The 16433-nt window shown below is 43.9% G+C and overlaps 1 protein-coding gene across 1 annotated transcript in view; it reads left to right on the top strand.

The window, feature by feature from the left end:
* LOC142488041 (uncharacterized) overlaps positions 1–11882 on the top strand; it is a 20745-nt gene extending 8863 nt beyond the window's left edge. The window contains exons 2-5 of the mRNA XM_075588390.1: positions 5306–5814; positions 6101–6214; positions 6590–6703; positions 8614–11882. Of these exons, the coding sequence (XP_075444505.1) occupies positions 5796–5814; positions 6101–6214; positions 6590–6703; positions 8614–10283 (1917 nt within the window). The 5' untranslated portion in view covers positions 5306–5795 and the 3' untranslated portion in view covers positions 10284–11882. The remainder of the gene's footprint in view (positions 1–5305; positions 5815–6100; positions 6215–6589; positions 6704–8613) is intronic.
* Positions 11883–16433: the final 4551 nt, after the last annotated feature.

The following is a 16433-nucleotide window of genomic DNA, read 5'->3' as shown; positions in this document are numbered from 1 at the left end:
TGTACCATCTGAATATTAACTTGTAAATATTCTCTTTTATTACAACGCACGATGAATTTTTGGAAGCAACTTCCCAGATGTCTTTCCAGATTTCGAGATCTATACAGACGTTAAGATCCTTTTCCCAGGATACCATATAGTTATCGGGGGTTTGGTTGCTTTTGATAGAGGATAAACTCTGACATATTCTGGAGATAATGCCCTTTGTGTGGGGCTGGTGTAGACACCAGCCCTCTACAAAGTTAAAGCATGGGGTTGCCGCAAGTCACAAACCACGAGGCAGGAAAATGCCAATACCGCTCGGGGTAACTGTGTCCTTATCTCAGCCTTTTTCTAAGTTCTACCTCTGCGATCTTCCCGCGGTCTGTAAGGGCGGCACAGAGAGCGCTGCATCTCCGTGCACGGCTTTTATAGGCAATTGGATCACAAGATGCTAATAAACATAGAAAACTTTAAAATGGTAAAAGTATTCCAAATATAGGGTAAAAGACCCCTATCGAATATAAATAAGTGTAACAAACCAGCTAGCGCTCATACCCTGGTGTGTATAATACAAATAAAATATTCTGCATTAACGTGTTTATCACAAATAGATTACCCACACATGGAGGAATGAGGGAAATGAATCCCAAATGGGCGCTCTAATAGCGAACAGCGCAGGTGTGGATCCTATGAATAATCCAATAAATCCCAGACAGGGATGAATCAATAGTATGGAACAGGTCTTAAAGCCAAATCTTAAGTCCAATATATCCAGTAGCCAAGTATTGTGTGGTGCATGTAACGTGTATAATCACTTGTAAAACTGTCCGAAGTTCTTCTGAATGGGGAAATGTGCAGCTAACATTGTATGTTGTGGCGTGAGATCCGTGTCTCTGGTATTTTTCCAACGCGGCTGCTCCGTCTACTCCCGTCACCCTGTAGTATGCAGACTTCACTGGTAAGAACCACGTTGGCTCAATGCTGCCCGGGGTCCAGATAAATGGGAAAAGGGAATGCAGTTGACCTTAACTGTCTTTGAGAGGAGTCCGTGTCCACGAGACACTCGCGCAAGGCTATCCCGTTAATCCCCGTAGCTCCAAGATGGGCAGGCTATTCCAGTACACTGTCCATCTTTGCGCAGTGTCTGCATTCACCTTCCGCAGGTCTGAATCATCCACTCCCGCAGCTCCGAAGTCAACAGACTAACTCCGGTGCACCACACTGGCTACGACATAGCGAACAAAGTTACTGACATCAGGGAGGTATACTCACACCCGACAATGAGGTAAAGGCTTCTGCTCCTTTTGTGTACTGTCAGTCCGAGAAAAAAGTAGATATGTATAAAAAGAAATGAGCACTGCGGATATAGAAACTAGGCTGGCAGCAGATAAAACATATATTATTTATTAGGCATAACAGCCCAAATCTGAAAACAGCAGTAGAATCCCCTTCTAGGATAGGATATAGGATTTAACTGCTGTTTTTTAGATTTTGGCTGTTATGCCTAATAACTAATATATTTTTTACCTGCTGCCAGCTTGGTTTCTATATCCGCAGTGCTCATTCCTTTTTTTTTTTTTTTTCAATTTTGTTATTGTTTTAGAGAGGCACAACATGTATTCAACATTGGTATCCATACATTTTACAAGCATTAACAATTGTGCATATGACCGAAAGCAATGACAGTCCGTTATCACTGCTTAACTAGGAGATTTGTTTTAACACGGGCTTTGTGTTGTTATGGTCTATCTCCATATCTCAAGTTATATTGGGGAAGCAGCCGCTTCCGTGTATGTCTCTCATGATGTTGGCAAAGAAAAGAGAAGAGCAGAAAAGAGAAGAAAAAGATGGGGGGGGGGAGAGGGAGGAGCCCTTTTATCTAGTCTCCCTGTATTTATCCCTGTAGGGTCCCTAATTACCTGGCCATATCTCCCAGATTTTGTGAAATTTGTCCATTTTTTGGCTCAACTGCGTTGAAAGGAGCTCCATCGTCTTTATTTCCCTTACTCTCCGGAGTTCTGTCTGCCTTGAGGGCGTATTTACCTTTTCCCAGGCCGCCGCAATAGCGCAGCGGGCTGCCGTAAGCACATGAACTATCATCTTGCTTTCCGCCGTTTCTAAGTCATCAACTGGTTTGGCCAGCACCATGGTCAGCGGTTCCACCTCAACCCTCACCCCCAGGTACTCTCGGATCAGTGTCTGAATCATGATCCAGAATACCTGAATTTGTGGACAATTCCACCAGACTTGAGCCATATCTCCTTTTTGCCCGCACCCTCTCCAGCACAAATCCGGGGTCCCGGGGAAGATCTGGCTCAGCCTGCTTGGGGTTAGGTACCAATGGAATAAGATTTTGTAGATATTCTCTTTGGTAGTGGTGCAAATTGATGTTTTTGAGGCTGCCTCCCAAATATCCTCCCAGTCTTCTCTATCGATCTCTGTATTCAAATCCTCTGCCCACTTGGGCATGTAACTATGTTGGGTGCAGCCCGCCGATCGTGCCAGGCCCAGGTATATCTCCGAAATCAGCCCTTTACAATAGTATCCTTTCCTACACAGACTTTTGAAATTTGTTAAGGTTTGGAATGTCGAATCTTTGGAGACTGATTGCATGTAGTGCCTGATCTGGAGGAAACCAAACACTGAAATATTTACTATTTGATGTTTTTTCTCCAGAGCCTGGAGTGGTAAAATTTTACCTTTATCTACAAAGTCGTCAGCTACCATCAGCTTTAACGTCTTCAATTTATTGAGTCCCTGAGGAAGCCAGCCCGGGGGAAATTCAAGATTATCAAATATAGGAGTTAGTAATGTTGGGCCGGTTGTCAGACCATATTTGTCTTTATTTCTAGTCCATATCCGCCATGTACATTTCATTGCTCCCAGTTTTAATGTTTCCGAGAAGGTCTCTCTTCCCCTCTCAGTCCACATAGCAGCCGGGAGAGGGAGAGGTCTCGTGTAGGTAGACTCTAGTCCCACCCAGCAATTCGTATTTGGGTCGTTATTCCACATTATTGCTTGTTTGAGTTGTGCCGCCAAATAGTATTTAATGATATCCGGGACTGCCAAGCCTCCGCAATCTTTTGGAGCTAGCATAATATATCTAGCTACCCTAGGTCTTTTGTTTTGCAAGATAAATTGGAAGATTCTATTTTGCAGATTTTTAAGCTCTGATATTGGGATGTCTATTGGGAGAGTCTGGAAGTAATACAGGAGCCTTGGCAGGATATTCATTTTGACCGTGGCTACTCTTCCTAGCCAAGATATCTGGTATTCATTCCAGCTCTGGAGGTCCTTTTTTAACCTCTCGAACAGGGGTGTGTAGTTATGCTTGTACAGTAAATTATACTCTCTTGTTATTTGTATTCCCAGGTATTTGATCTTTGTGGAGCTCCACTTATATTTAAAATTTGCTTGCAATAATTTGACCTCGGGTTCTGGTAGCGATAGGCTCAGTGCTTCCGACTTATCCATGTTAATTTTATATCCCGAGATTTTGCTGAATTTGTCAAGTTGTGTGTGTGAGATCAAGGGGTTGGCGAGAGTCGAGATAATGTCGTCAGCAAAGAGGGATATTTTATGATTTGTCTCTCATATTTCAATTCCAGCTATGTTTTTTTCGTCTCTAATTGTTGATGCCAAGGGTTCGATGGAGAGAGCAAATAGAAGTGGAGGCAAGGGGCATCCCTGTCGGGTACCATTTTTTATGTTGATAGGGTTTGAGTCTCCTCCTGGAAGTTTCACTACGGCCATGGGGGATTTATACAGGGCTCTAACCCCTTCCAAGTATTGGCCCTTAAATCCATATTTAATTAATGTTTGGTCTAGGAAATCCCACCTAATCCTGTCGAATGCTTTTTCCGCATCTAGACTCAACAGGACGGCCTTCGTGGATGAGAGATGTACATGGTCAATTATGTCAATAATTTTCCTCGTATTGTCTGAGGCTTGTGTGCCGGTAATAAATCCAACTTGATCTATATGTATTAGGTTTGGAAGTATGGGGGTCAATCTGTTTGCTAAAATTTTACTGAACAGTTTTAAGTCCGAATTAAGGAGGCCTATGGGGCGGTAGTTACCACACTGTAGTGGGTCTCTCCCTTCCTTTGGTATGATCGCTAGGTTGGCTTTAGACATAGATGGTGGGATGGCTGTTCCCTCTAGAAACGCATTAAACACATCAAGTAGATATGGGGCTAGCACCATCTTAAATATTTTGTAATATTGATTGGAGAACCCATCTGGACCTGGCGTTTTGCTGGGTTTTAGTTGGGAAATGGCAGTGACCGGAGGGTATTTACTAAAGTGCACCAACACCGGTCAACAGGCGCTGATCCCGCCTTAGGGAACACTCTTTGGGGACACTAAGTGGAGTGGCCAAAGGACTGAGCCTATAAACATATTACAGTTACATGGACGCAGTGATGGGACAGTGACATTTCTCCATATGAGTGTGGCCGAGCCACTAGTGTCATAGTATAAGTTAGTTGATGTGTGTTATTGCTATACCTATATGATAAGGTTCTATTCGTACTTACAGTAAACCGTTATAACCTGATGTGTGCTGCTATTGTTCTTACCCAGGGGATTCTTACGCAATGGGGATCCTGGGTAAGTGGAGGCGCTGCCAATAAGATAACTCTTACCCCAGGCTCCCAGTTAGCGGAGGCCCAGATCTCCTTGAGCCAACCGGTGTGTGCAGTACCCGTAGGCACTCTAGAGCATAGGAAAGAGGGCTACATAAGCATGTCCTGCAAGGTACAAATGTGCTGAATGTGAGAAACTGGAGGTGATCGAGGAACAAATTAATGAGGGTATGAGGGCTCAAACCCCCCTATTTATTATGCTGGGGTAAGGTGAGGGGAAGTTACTGCACTGGTTCCTCTGCATTACCCACTTCTCACCGTATGAAATAGGAAAGTGAGACTGTGTCAGTATGGAACAAAACTGCTGGACCTGAGAGAGTATCGGGAGCATTTATCAAAGTCTCACTCATGTACAGTATCTGCTTTTTATTCATACTATGGGACTGTACAGAATGTTACTATGTTACACTATGAGGACTTTACTGGTCTTTTGGCTGCTAATCTCCGACTCTCTTTATACTTTTCTGGATGGCTATGTTGTGACACAATCCTGAGCCATTAAAGTTTTGCAGTGTTTGAAATTAAGTGCCTGTTTGCAGATGGACCATATGTGTTTTTTGGTGCCCCTGACTTCTCCGACTCCTTTGGGGTTAATAATTTAGGTTTGAAAAAGCTGATACTAAATGCTGTATATATGTCCAAAAAAAATGTTCATTCCAATTCTGTTTTATATACAGGCACATTCTAAAACCCAACACATATAGATTAAGTAACCTCCGGTCAGCACCTCCAGAGCAGCACTGCCAGCACCTCCAGAGCAGCACTGCCAGCACCTCCAGAGCAGCACTGCCAGCACCTCCAGAGCAGCACTGCCAGCACCTCCAGAGCAGCACTGCCAGCACCTCCAGAGCAGCGCTGACCACTGCCAGCACCTCCAGAGGACCACTGCCCACTGCCAGCACCTCCCAGAGGACCACTGCCCACTGCCAGCACCTCCCAGAGGACCACTGCCCATTGCCAGCACCTCCCAGAGGACCACTGCCAGCACGTCCCAGAGGACCACTGCCCACACTCGGCACATCCAGAGCAGTGCTGCCCACTGTCAGCACCTTCAGATCAGCGCTGTCCACTGCCAGCACCTCCAGATCAGCACTGCCCACTGCCAGCACCTCCAGAGCAGCACTGCCCACTGCCAGCACCTCCAGAGCAGCACTGTCCACTGCCAGCATGGATCCACGCTTGTTTAGTGAGTTGAGAAGATATTTTGGTGTCTTTGGAATCTGCAAGGGGGGAATATCTGGTTATTTATTTTGCAGTTATGCGAGTCAAACACCCAAACTAATCCTGTTTTCTTATAGAACTATCAGCAGGTAAGAAGATAATATATCTTCACCTTATTTTCTGCCAGAAGGGCTAGTAATACATTTCTTTACAATAGGTATTATATTATACCAATATCAGAGGAGGTGAAATCACTAGAAGCGCCCCCACTCCCAGCTTTACATGATGGATTTCTCTTTCCTTATTGCCAGGTTTCCCAGGGGTTGTACCGGAGAGTTTAGAGATTAAGACAGAGAAAGCAGCGACAGACACAGAGGAACATGTGACCCCAATAAAGGAAGAAATAGATGCATTTCCGGTTTGTGGTAAGTACCCTTACATCCTCACTTGTCTTTATTCAGTATGTTTAAAAATGGACTGAAATGTCTGCAATATTTTGGGAAATAATATTAAAGCGTGCATACAATAATAAGATACCTGTCCTAATGACAAAAATCATTTTTCTAAGGTCCTATTGGGAATATTATTGTTATTGAGGTTTGAACATTGGTAGCTGAAAAATGTTTTCAGCACTCCGGGGTAAAAACTTATTTGCACTGAAAGGGTTAATAACAAAATAAAATCAATCACTTCACCCCTCCCCCGTAGGAATCGGTATAGAGTATTTCTGTATACTGATATCACAAGAGAAGCCCCCACTCCCAGCTTTACATGATGGGTTTCCCTTTTCTTGTTGCCAGGTTTCCCAGTGGTTGTGCTGGAGAGTTTAGAGATTAAGTCGGAGAAAGAAGAACCGAACGCTGAGGAACATCTGACCCCAATAAAGAGTGAAACTGTTCCATTTCCTGTCTCTGGTGAGTACCTTTTCCCCTTTGTCTGCACAAAGGGATGTTACCTTGTTACAAGGCGCATGGTCACATTTAGTGAATATTCATGGTTCATCGCCTCTCATAGGAAGTCCCCAGGCCTGCTGGGTGTTCTGGAACAAGCCACATGCAGCAGAGTTAGACGTGTAATATGGCTCTCAAACACGTATAAAGGTTGGAAATGCAGAGTTATGGGCATCTGACCATCAATAGATACGATAAAACGCATTTGGGAAAACAAATTCAGGGGACCCTTCCCTAACTAACCTGGTTCCCCAGCTTAACAATACCCTCTCATTTAGGGTCATTAGATACGCAATAATAGCCACAGTCTATAGACATAGCTTAACTGATAGATGGGGACAGCGTCCCAAGAGTCCAGGCAATTCTTCAGGACAGTGAAGGTCATGATGGGGGCGTCCTCACCGACTGGATAGACACATTATACATTAAACACATTTTTTCCTTCATTTTTGCATTTTTAAGTGTATTTTTCACCCTGACCTCTGGAGGTGCTATTGCGTCAATACTTGTCACACTTTTCCCTGTGTATGCTGTATGCAATTTTCTCAGTGTGGTTTATTTATTTACATCTTATTCATTATTTATATTCCCCTTATCAAGATACAAATTGTTCTTTTCCTTGGTAGTTGAGTTTACATTTATTATATGTATATTATCACGTGATTATATTATTTGGTGTTACAATTAATTTAATCTAAGATAATTTTATTCCCATCTACATCCTATCCACTTTTAAATTTGATGATTTTTCATTTAATTTTTATTGTCCTTATGAGTCTATTTACGTTTCTTGTTATTGTATTCTCTATTGTGTCCTTTTGCTGGATTTCTCCCCCACAGTTATACTGCCTTTTTCCGTGGTTACATTTTCCCCGGACTGTTTTGTTCACATGGGACTTTTTTTACCTGGGATACAGGTAGGCAGTGTTTCCGGCGGGCAGTGCCCATAATGTGACACTCTCTAGACTCAGGAAACCACTCTGTGATAAAGCGCCCATGCGAGAAACGCGTTGGAGGTTTCTCTTGTAACTTAGGCTGTGTGTCTCAATAACTCTTTTATTTTTTCTACTTTTGCCTCCAGTTCTTCTTTTCTGCAGTGCTCCTTTTTTCTTTGTTTTGAATGTGAGAGGAGAAGGAAAGAGAGGAGTCAAATATTACACCAAGGCCGCGTGCTTGGGAAATTATATGAATAGTATTTGTGACTGCCAAAATATGACACAAAATGGAGCAGGTTTAGTTTGTGGGTCTTATGGCAGAAGATTACATGGGCAGTGTAGTCACTGCATCACTTAGATTGTAAGCTCTCCAGGGCAGGGATTTCCGTTCCTATTGTCTGATTTTGTTTGTTGCACTTATTGTATTATAATTCCCTGTACTGTATTGTTTCTGCTGTAAAGCGCCGAGTACACTGCGGGTCTTATATAAATAAAGACATACATACATGGGCATCTACAGTATCTTTACACTATAGGTGGCTGTCTGGTGTAGTTGATATTATTAACGCACTAATGTGATAGACCAGGAGTTCCTTAACTTTACATCTCATGGACATTTTCAGTGTTAATTATTTGTTGGGTGTACGTGTATCCTTAAATAATGAATACAGTAATAAATACACGTTATATATGTATCAATGATTTCACTGAGAGCTGCTACAAATACATTTCAGGACTTCGGGAACAACCACCACAGTCATTAGGGGCCACTGGATGTCCATGTGCCACAATTTTAAATCCCTGGGGGAAGAGAATATTTTGTTAATTAAGTATTGGTGAAATAGATTCTTCAGTGTTTTGGATTTGTAATTTACTTTCAGTAATTTGATTTACAGATTGAAAACATTTGTTCTGTCTTTTTTTGTTTACTTCTGTTAGAGATCGGCCTGAATGAGGAACAGAACTTGAGCTCTGATACATCCAGAAGCTGTCTGACTCCTCGCAGCCCAGAAGTGCCAAAAAACAATGATTCCTGCCACATTTTGGACACATACAAGGAATCAGTGCCACATGATGGTGACTTTACAGACCTTGTACAGCACACAGCGGAGACAGACTCAAAATATGGGTCCAGTAAAAGGTATGCGACAGATTTAAGAAGAAGCCGCAGTGCTGAGCCTTTTCTCTGTTGTCAGTGTGGCAAAATCTTCTCACTGGACAGGGACCTTCTCACACACTTTTGTGTCCCCACTAGGGAGCAAACCTTTACATGTATAGATGGTGGGAGCGGTTTCTCACTGCAGGGGAAACTTCTTCCACACCAGATGATTCAGACATCAGTGACTCCTTTTACTTGTACAGTGCGTGGGAAACAGTTAAGTACCAAGAGGACCCTCCGCAATCACCAGATGGCTCATACAGAGGAGAAACCATTCACATGTACAGAGTGTAGTAAAAGCTTTTCTTGGAAGACACAGCTCCTAATCCATGAGCGGATTCATACAGGGGAGAAACCATTCACATGTACAGAGTGTGGGAAACAATTCACAGTTAAGAGCAGTCTCCTCATACACCAGAGGACTCATACAGGGGAGAAACCATTCACATGTACAGAATGTGGGAAACAATTCGCAGTTAAGAGCAGTCTCCTCATACACCGTTTGATTCATACAGGAGAAAAGCCATTCACATGTACAGAGTGTGGGAAACAATTCAGTACTAAGAGCCACTTCCTCAGACACCAGGTGATTCATACAGGGGAGAAACCATTCGCATGTACAGAGTGTAGTAAAAGCTTTTCTTGGAAGACAGAGCTCCTCAGACATGAACGGATTCATACAGGGGAGAAACCATTCACATGTACAGAGTGTTATAAAAGCTTTTCTTGGAAGACAGAGCTCCTCAGACATGAGCGGATTCATACAGGGGAGAAACTATTCACATGTACAGAGTGTGGGAAACAATTCACATATAAGGAAAGCCTCTACAAACACCAGGTGACTCATACAGGAGAAAAACGATTAACATGTACAGAGTGTGGGATACCATTTAGTAAAGAGAGCCACCTCCTCAGACACCAGATGACTCATACAGGGGAGAAACCATTCACATGTTCAGAGTGTGGGAAACAATTCATTACTAAGAGCCAACTCCTCCTACACCAGGTGATTCATACAGGGGAGAAACCATTCACATGTACAGAGTGTAGTAAAAGATTTTCTCGGAAGGCAGACCTCCACAAACATGAGCGGATTCATACAGGGGAGAAACCATTCACATGTACAGAGTGTGGGAAACAATTCACTACTAAGAGCCACCTCCTCAGACACCAGATTACTCATACAGGGGAGAAACCATTCACGTGTACAGAGTGTAGTAAAAGATATTCTACAAAGGCGGAGCTCCGCAACCATGAGCGGATTCATACAGGGGAGAAACCATTCACATGTACAGAGTGTGGGAAACAATTCCGTGCTAAGAACAGTCTCCTCACACACCAGAGGACTCATACAGGGGAGAAACCATTCACATGTGCAGAGTGTGGGAAACGATTCAGTATTAAGAATAGCCTCCTCAGGCACCAGATGACTCATACAGGAGAGAAATGATTCACATGTGGAGTGTGGGAAAAGCTTTTCTCAAATGAGCCACCTCCTCACCCACCACAGGATTCATACACGGGAGAAACCATTTCCATGTACATAGTGTGGGGAAAGCTTTTCACAGAGGATCAGCCTCCTTCCTACACATGAGGATTCATACATGAGATAAAATATGTGATTGTTCAAAGTAGGGTTGGCAATATACCAGTAGCATAGTAATACTGCAGTAATAAAAATGGAGGGTAACGCAATACTTACAATTTCTCCTTACCATGGCATTCCTATCAGCAGCTGCAGAGTGAGGGTGGGTCTGGCAGAGAGGCGTGGGGGTGGGGACTGTCAGAGAGAGGACTGAGTGTGGGTCTGGTAGAGACAGTGGAGTGGGAGCTCCTGACTTTCACATGCTGCAGCTATAAGGAATCCTCCTGCTGGTAATCTCACCCCTCCCTATTAACCACTTCCCCTCTGCCATGCCTCTTACCCCTTCCCTTCTACCATGACTCAACCCCTTTCTCTCCTCCCCTGTATTTCTCTCAGCTCCCACCCACCCGTGCCTCTTGACCCCCTCCTTCCCATTGCCCATTAACCCACGCCTCCCCATGCCCTATTAATGTGTTCAGAAGGGGGGTCGAGGGGGTAATTATACATTCTCTTACCATGCACCCCAAAACTGGAACAACCTACCGGAGACTCTCTCATCCACCACCAGTTTAAGTTCTTTCAAAACTAAGGCTGCGAACCCGCTGCGGACGGCGGCTGCGGCCCACCAGGCCCTTCCCCTAATGGCCCTTACCCCCGCTGCCTCCTTCCGGCAGGGCTGACTACGTACTGTGACGCGTCAGCCGGCCGATTCTGCAAGATCCTAGTGATTTTCAGCGCTGACACGTCACGTGGTACGCGAGTCAGCCAATGGGGAGGAGTGGAGGGAAGGAGCTAGATGGGAGGCGCCTTGGGCGGGGAGCAGGGAAGGAGTTGCGGGTTAAAGTGTGTATGTATGTGTTGTGTGTGTGAGGGTGGTGGTGGGAGGGTGGACGGCACCACGATCAGATTCCGCCCCCACTCCCGCCCGCCTCTGGCTCCCTACAGACCGCATATCGCGGTCTGTGCCTGTCAGCGCGCCGCCTGTCTGCAGTGCGGGCACGCTGACTGAGGGAGCGGGGCCTTAGCCTAAGGCTCTCACATTTTAATCTGGTCTATAACTGTTACATACGCTTGTAATATATATTATCTTTAACTGTGCACGCAGTGTCTTGCATATAATGTATACCCTGTTCACTTATGTAACTGTATTTGTAACCATGTATTATTTGTCCTCTTAACTCTGTGCCCAGGAAATACATGTATTATTTCCTTGTAAAACACTTTATAAATAAATAAAAATAAAATGGTGAAGAAAGGGGGCTTTAGTGTGGGTGTAGTTATTGTAACATTTTCATTGAAACCTTTGTTATTCTTAAAATTAAAATATACAGTATTGTATGATTTTTTACATTGTATTAAGAATGAAATGGATTTGTAGAAGAAATGTGTTTCACAATAAATGACGAACATTTTGAGGACTTTTGCTTTTTTGCTTTCTATTGGGTGTTAATATATTGCGGAATATTGTTATCACAATAAATTACTTAATACTCTTATGGTGGGAAGTATTTTTGTTATTGTCTAACCCTAGTTCAGGGTGTTGGAAACAATTCAGTACAAAGTGTGACCTCCTGTCACACCCAAGTATTTATAGTGGGGAAACCATTTGCTGGTTCAGTGTGGGAAACAATTCAGTATTAAGGATCACCTCTTCAGAAACCAACAAATTCATGCAGGGAGAGGCCTTTCACATGGACAGAGTATAGGAAAAACATTTCTTGGATGAATGACCTCACACACGACATGATTCTCACGGGAAATAATTTGCTTGTTCAGAGTGTGGTAAACCATTTTATAAAAAGTGGGACCTCTTGTTACATCAGCAGATTTACACAAGGGAGCAACTTTTTAATTGTACAGAATTTGGGAAACATTTCATGCCTGAGAGGCACCTCAACACACACCAAACAATTCATAAAAGGGTATTACATCATAATCAGTTCTGTAATAGGAGGACACTCCTCAGACACCAGAGCATTTACACAGGGGAGAAACCTTTCCCATGTGCAGAGCGTATAAAATGTATCAGTAAGAAAACCTTGTCACCCAAGTGTTTACACAGGGTAGGTATCTGTCTTTATTTACATAGTGCCATTAGCGTACATAGCGCTTCACAGCACTAATACACGTGACAATCATATAAATAACAAATAATACAAATAAAACATAATGGGAAGAAGTGCTTTAGACACAAGTAACATTTAATAAAAGGAGTCCCTGCTCCAAAGAGCTTACAATCTAATTGGTTGGTAGGAAGAACATACAGAGACAGTAGGAGGGAGTTCTGGTAAGTGTGTCTGCAGGGGGGCAAGGTTTATGTATGTGTTGTAAATTATCAGCCATGGAGCTACTCATATGCTTCCTTAAGCAGGTGGGTCTTAAAGGTGGATAGAGAGGGTGCTAGTCAGATACTGAGGGGAAGGGCCTTCCAGAGGTGTGGGGCAGTCAGTGAGAAAGATTTAAGGCAGGAGAGGGCTTTAGATAGGAAAGGGGTAGAGAGAAGACATCCTTGGGCAGAACGCAAGACTTGGGATGGTGTATAGCAAGAAATTAGGGCTGAGATGTAAGGAGAAGCAGAAGAGTGTAAAGCTTTAACAGTGAGGAGGAGAATTGTGTGTGATACGGGATTTGATATGAAGCTACTGTAGGAGAGGGATTTCAGCAGGGGAGACGCTGAGACAGATTTTGGAATGAGTAGTGTTATTCTGGCAGCAGCGTTTAGGATAGATTGTAGGGGAGACAGTTGAGAGGCAGGAAGGCCAGACAGCAGGAGGTTACAGTAATTGAGATGGGAGAGAATGAGGGTCTGTGTCAGAGTTTTAGCAGTCGAGCAACAGAAGAAAGGGCGTATCTTTGTGTAAGAGATGTGTGCAGAGGTGTATAGCAGGGTCTCCCTCTGGGCTCCCCTTGACCCCGTTGGTTCCTCCCAGGTTCCCCTTCATTCCCTTAACTGTCACTGCGGCTGTAACCGACAACGGAGGATGGGGAGGGTGCGGGGAGGGCTGTGGGTGGGAACTGAGGCACGGAGCAGGTTCCGGAGGTGCCAGGAAGGTTGCGATGGCGGCTACCTTTTCAGGGCACTGCCATCTTAGATGCAATTGCACATGTTCGAGATGCTGCGCATTCGCAGGACAAGTGTGCATATGGCGGCTAATAGGAAGAGTCTCCAAGCAGGGACTACATATCCCATGAGCCTCTGGGACAGTCACATAGCGCGTATAACCCAATAGGGTGCCTGAATCCTCCTGCTCAGCAGATAGATACTTTTCGTTTGCCCCAAAATGGAGGACATCAGGTGTATTTTTCTTCCTGACCTCAGGAGGCGCGATTGCAGCTTTTGCCAGTGTACTTTCTAGAACCCCAGCTTGTGATAGTCCTACCAGTGAGCATATTTTGCTTGTAGAGGTTGTAGCTCTCACAGGCATCTCTGTAGACTTTTTCTTTCCTTTGGTATGTTTTACAACATCAGCAGTACTGTGCACGCATTCTTTCTCCTCAGTGATACTGGATGTGCAGTTGCTAAGTAAAACTTCTGTACCTTCCTTGGGTCTCAGCACATTGCTGGCTGGTGCAGTTCCTTGGCTCGTCGAAAAAAATAGGGGCCATCCTCATCGTCTGAATAAGGCCTGAAGGGACATTGCTCCGTGTGGCTGGGCTCTTTACACCAGGAACATATTTTCTTCACCATTCTTGCAGGGTCTGTATTTGACTTCAGCTGGGCGGCCATTTTAAATTCCCAGGGTTTTTTTTCCCCCCCTTTAGGTGTACTCTTCACTTTAACTGATTTGGCACTATTTCTTTCACATAATGCTTGAAAGTGTAGCTGCCCATTTCCTTGCTTCAGAAAAGGCATTTGCTTTACACCATTTTCTTGCTATGTGCAATCCCTCCGCTTCAGCAAAATAATTTGGTTTTCTGCTTGAGTTCAGTAATTTTCAGTCTCATCTTTGGGTATTATGGCATTCACTCTTCACACGTTGGGCATCTTGGGATTACAACATGCACCCAGACAGACTTTACTTGCAGAAAGAAGAACATTTAAAACAACTTACAGTAATTTTGTTTTCCTGGAACCATGGCAGTGGGCACATAGGCATTAGACATACATAGGGAGGGTAACTATGTGCCCACTGCCATGGTTCCAGGAAAATAATATTACGGTAAGTTGTTTTAAATTTCTTCTTTCCTGATCACCCTGGCAGTGGGCACCTTTGGGACATACCCAGCAGTGACAAATTAGGGAGGGATACATAAGAATAAACCACCAGTCAATGCCGTTATCAGTTGACCTTTATTAGTTCACGTATACACTTTATTTCACCACAGATTGTAGAACTCTACGCCAAAAACTTGCGTTAGCTGAGGATTGTACGTCCAGTCTGTAGTATTTCAAAAATGTGTTGAACGAGGACCAGACCGCTGCTTTGCATATCTGCCCTGGTGTTGCCTGAGCTTTGAATGCTCATGACGTAGACATGGCCCTTGTAGAATGAGTTTTAATGTTCAAAGGTTTATCTTGTCCTTTGGTCTCATAAGCTTTTTTAATACATGCCACTATCCATTGGGAAATATTTGTCTTGGATGCTGCTTGACCTTTCTTCGGTCCCTCTGGTATGATGAATAGTCTGTCCGACTTTCTCACATCCTTTCCATGTATACCTTTAGACATCTCACAACATCTAGTTTGTGTAATCTCTCCTCTTTCTTGTTCTTTGGATCTGGACAGAATGACGGGATCACGATTTTCTGATCCATATGGAACTGTGATACAACCTTTGGCAAGAATTGATGCACAGGTCTGAGAACTGCCTTGTCTTGGTGCACGACTAGGAATGGTTCCTTGGCTGATAGTGCCTGTAGTTCTCCCACTCTCCTTGCTGAGGTGATCGCGATCAAGAACGCCATCTTCCACTATAATCATCTCAAACCTATCTCTTGTATAGGTTTGAAAGGTGGTGCTGTTAATACATCCAATACTAAGGACAGGTCCCATGTTGGTACTCTGTTTTTAATTTGAGATCTTAGTCTTTTAACTGCTTGCAAGAACCGGATGATTAAACTTTCCATTGCCAGATTTCTTTCCAATAAGGCTGATAGTGCAGACACCTGTACTTTCAGAGAGCTGAGGCTGAGACCTTTCTCAAATCCCTTTTGCAAGGAATCCACTATTGACACAATTCTTGGTGAGAAATTTTTTTGTGTTTCTTTTGTGCACCAATCCCGGAAACATAGCCAAATTCTCTGGTACACTTTTGATGTGGATCCCTTTCTTGCCTGTAATAGGGTCTGAATTGTTTTGTCTGAACAACCTTTCAACCTCAATGTTTCCCACTCAATCGCCATGCCGTAAAGGCCCATTGTTTGGCGTTCGGGTGGCATATTGGCCCCTGTCGCATCAGTTCTTTGCGATCTGGTATGTGCCATGGTATATCTATTGCCATATTTACCAGGTGTGTGAACCAAGGCCTTCTTGGCCAAAATGGTGCTACCAATATCACTTCCGCTTGGTCTTCCCTGATTTTCCTGATTGTTTCAGAATTAGGGGAATTGGGGGAAACAGGTATGCCAACTTGAAATCCCATTTGAAGCTGAGAGCATCTGTGCTTTTTGCGCTTGGATGAAACCGGCTTGCACAGTAGTTCTTTACCTTGCGGTTCAGATGTGTCGCCATCAGATCAATGTCTGGCTGACCCCATCGCTCTACCAGCTCTTGAAACACCTGTGGGTCTAATGCCCATTCTCCTGGGTATATAATATTGCGACTTAGAAAGTCTGCTGTGACATTTTCCAGTCCTTGGATGTGTACAGCTGTGATCTCTGATAAGTGGCTCTCTGCCCAAGAGAGCATTTCTGCTGTGAGGTTCATCAGCTTTCTGCTCCTTGTTCCCCCTTGTTTGGCTATATACTTTACAACTGACCGGTTGTCTGACTTTATCTTTATATTGCCATCTCTTATTTGGTCTTGTAATGCATCCAAAGCCCTTTGTACAGCTTTTAGTACCAGCAGATTTGATG

This window comes from Ascaphus truei, chromosome 2, assembly GCF_040206685.1.
Source record: "Ascaphus truei isolate aAscTru1 chromosome 2, aAscTru1.hap1, whole genome shotgun sequence".
Taxonomy (NCBI): domain Eukaryota; kingdom Metazoa; phylum Chordata; class Amphibia; order Anura; family Ascaphidae; genus Ascaphus; species Ascaphus truei.
The sequence above is the reverse complement of the archived record's forward strand: the minus strand, read 5'-3'. Positions and strand labels throughout refer to the sequence as shown.